The sequence below is a fragment of the Arachis ipaensis genome, chromosome B06 (genome assembly GCF_000816755.2).
Source record: "Arachis ipaensis cultivar K30076 chromosome B06, Araip1.1, whole genome shotgun sequence".
NCBI lineage: Eukaryota > Viridiplantae > Streptophyta > Magnoliopsida > Fabales > Fabaceae > Arachis > Arachis ipaensis.
Window position 1 is genome coordinate 106638825 of NC_029790.2, and position 2275 is coordinate 106641099.

General features: G+C 26.9%; 1 protein-coding gene across 1 annotated transcript; it reads left to right on the forward strand.

The window, feature by feature from the left end:
- LOC107604778 lies at positions 72-1749 on the forward strand. Its single transcript, XM_016306468.2, has 3 exons — positions 72-298; positions 544-605; positions 1340-1749. The coding sequence occupies exons 1-3, from the start codon at positions 202-204 to the stop codon at positions 1487-1489; spliced, it is 309 nt and encodes a 102-aa protein (XP_016161954.1). The 5' UTR covers positions 72-201; the 3' UTR covers positions 1490-1749.

Genomic DNA, 2275 nt, shown 5'->3' on the forward strand with positions numbered 1-2275 from the left:
GAGTCTATAAGAAAAATACTATTTATTTATTAAATTATTTTAGTACATTGTGCCACCTATTTAAGCACCAAAGAGTAAGTGCTTTTCTCTATGTACCATTATACCAATATATCTGCTTATTAGTGCTCTTTTTTGTCATCGAATTTATTAGTGTTAGTGATTGTGTGGCTTTTCAATCCCATCATCATTCAATTATTCAAGATGATTCACAGAAATGTCCAAAGGCTCTTATTGCTACTTCTCTTTCTGGGTTTCTCCTCTTATCTTCTTCTCTCTGCTTCTGCTGTCCCTGCAACCAGTAAGACCGGCCTTCAAAGTTTAATATTATTGTACCTATTCTGTTTTATTATCACTTATTATTATAGGAATTGGATATATTATTGAATTAATATATTTAGAGTGACAGATAACTAAAAGAGAATGGAAAAAGTAATTAATATGTAGTTATTACTTGATCATCCGTTTGTCTGTTTATTTTAATTTGTGTGGATCTTAATATGATGAATAATTAGGGATTAATTTGATTTAATTTGTGTGATTAAGGAACCCAGAATTTGGATGGTGAAGAATCCGAAGATGCATCACTTCTACTTTCTTTAGCTAAGGTTATTTCTTCAATCTCTCTCTCTACATAATTGTTGGATGATAACAATTTTGATCCAAAAGATTCCAAGGTTTTGGATTATTTCAGTGATTTGATATTCACATAATTTTCATGGCATCATATTTAATCTCTTTTGAATAAAAGAAAAATAAAATACATATTAAAATATATATATATATATATATACCTTGTTTTTCTTTTTTCTCTGTCCTACTACACAAGAATATGTGTATGTGATTAATATATATAGTGTACGTGTGAAAATACTCACTAGAAAATGATCATGTCCAATTTCAAAGTCTTGGTTCAAGTTTATGACTTCTTAAATTACCATGATAGCTAAGATATACCAGGAAATTAAAGAGTAGAAAAGATAAGAGAACAACTAGGGAACCAAAAGTATATCAACAAAAAATCAGCCAAAATGTGTTTGGGTTCCATGAAAAATCAGGTTTTGGTTTGTGTTCCGTGATCTCAGGAGCGGTTTTCAAACATATTATTCAAAAAATAATTTTAATTAAAGGGTTTTGTTTACTTTTTGGCTGATCACATTTTAGTTCCATATACTTTTTCAAAAGATAAAAAGTCTTACCAACCTATTAATTATTGTTGTGGAGTTGCATCAACTTATATACATGACAATAAGTTATATGGACTGCTATTTTTTAACAATAAAAATCAATAGTATATATGGTTCTCTGTAATTAAATTTTTCTCATATATTTTTCCTACCAGAATATGCAGAAATTGGAAAATAATGTTAAGGATGTGGTGATTGATGTGGAGGAAAGATTCATAAATAGGAGGATGGATTTGGAAACACAAGACTATGAAGGAACTGGAGCAAATAAAGATCATGACCCCAAATCCCCTGGAAGTGTTTAATTAATTATCCCAAAATAATGCACATTAAATTAATTAATTAGTTTAATTTGCAACCCATGGAAGCTGTAAAATAGGATCTCTAGATACTTAAGTGTTTTGTCTTCTAATGTCGTTATAGTATATAATATAAATATATAATACAATATATATGTATGGAGTATGTATGGTTCTCTTCCCTTTGTTTAATAGCATCAATTGTATAATTTTCTGTGCGCTTGTTATAATAAAAGATCATATGTAATTTCGTTATTTCATTCAATTAAATAAAATTGCCGCTTAAAATGAAAAAAGAGAAAACAATTGATGATTGTAAAAAACGGAGGCTTGAACCAGGACAAGGATGAAGCAGCATTTGACGTGTACTATTGTCCCATTATATATTTTATTTTTGTTAATTTATTTCGATTTACATTCTTTTTATAGTGTTGGGTTGGTGCACCGCATGCTCAAACTTTTTAATTAAGTGGTTTTTAATGTTTTAACTTTCAATTAATTGCGGATCCAACTTCACTCCACCTTGAATCACGTGCAGGTTCAGCTACAAATTACAATTTCCATGTGTCAACAAATTATTTAAAAGTAATATTATATAATTAATAAAATTTATTATTTTTTATTAATATTTAATTAATAAAAATGTATATTTATATTTATAGACGTTTTACACACAAAAATATATAATTTATATTTATATTTATTAAAATTTATATACATAAATTAATAATTTATATTTTTTTTAAATTTACATATATAAATTAATAAAATCTATTTATTAAAAAATACTTT

Coding starts and splice junctions, on each gene's coding strand:
- LOC107604778 (XM_016306468.2), top strand. CDS start 202: ATGATTCACAGAAATGTCCAAAGGCTCTTATTGCTACTTCTCTTTCTG. Junction 299..543: donor TTCTGCTGTCCCTGCAACCA/GTAAGACCGGCC, acceptor TGTGTGATTAAG/GAACCCAGAATTTGGATGGT. Junction 606..1,339: donor TTCTACTTTCTTTAGCTAAG/GTTATTTCTTCA, acceptor TTTTCCTACCAG/AATATGCAGAAATTGGAAAA.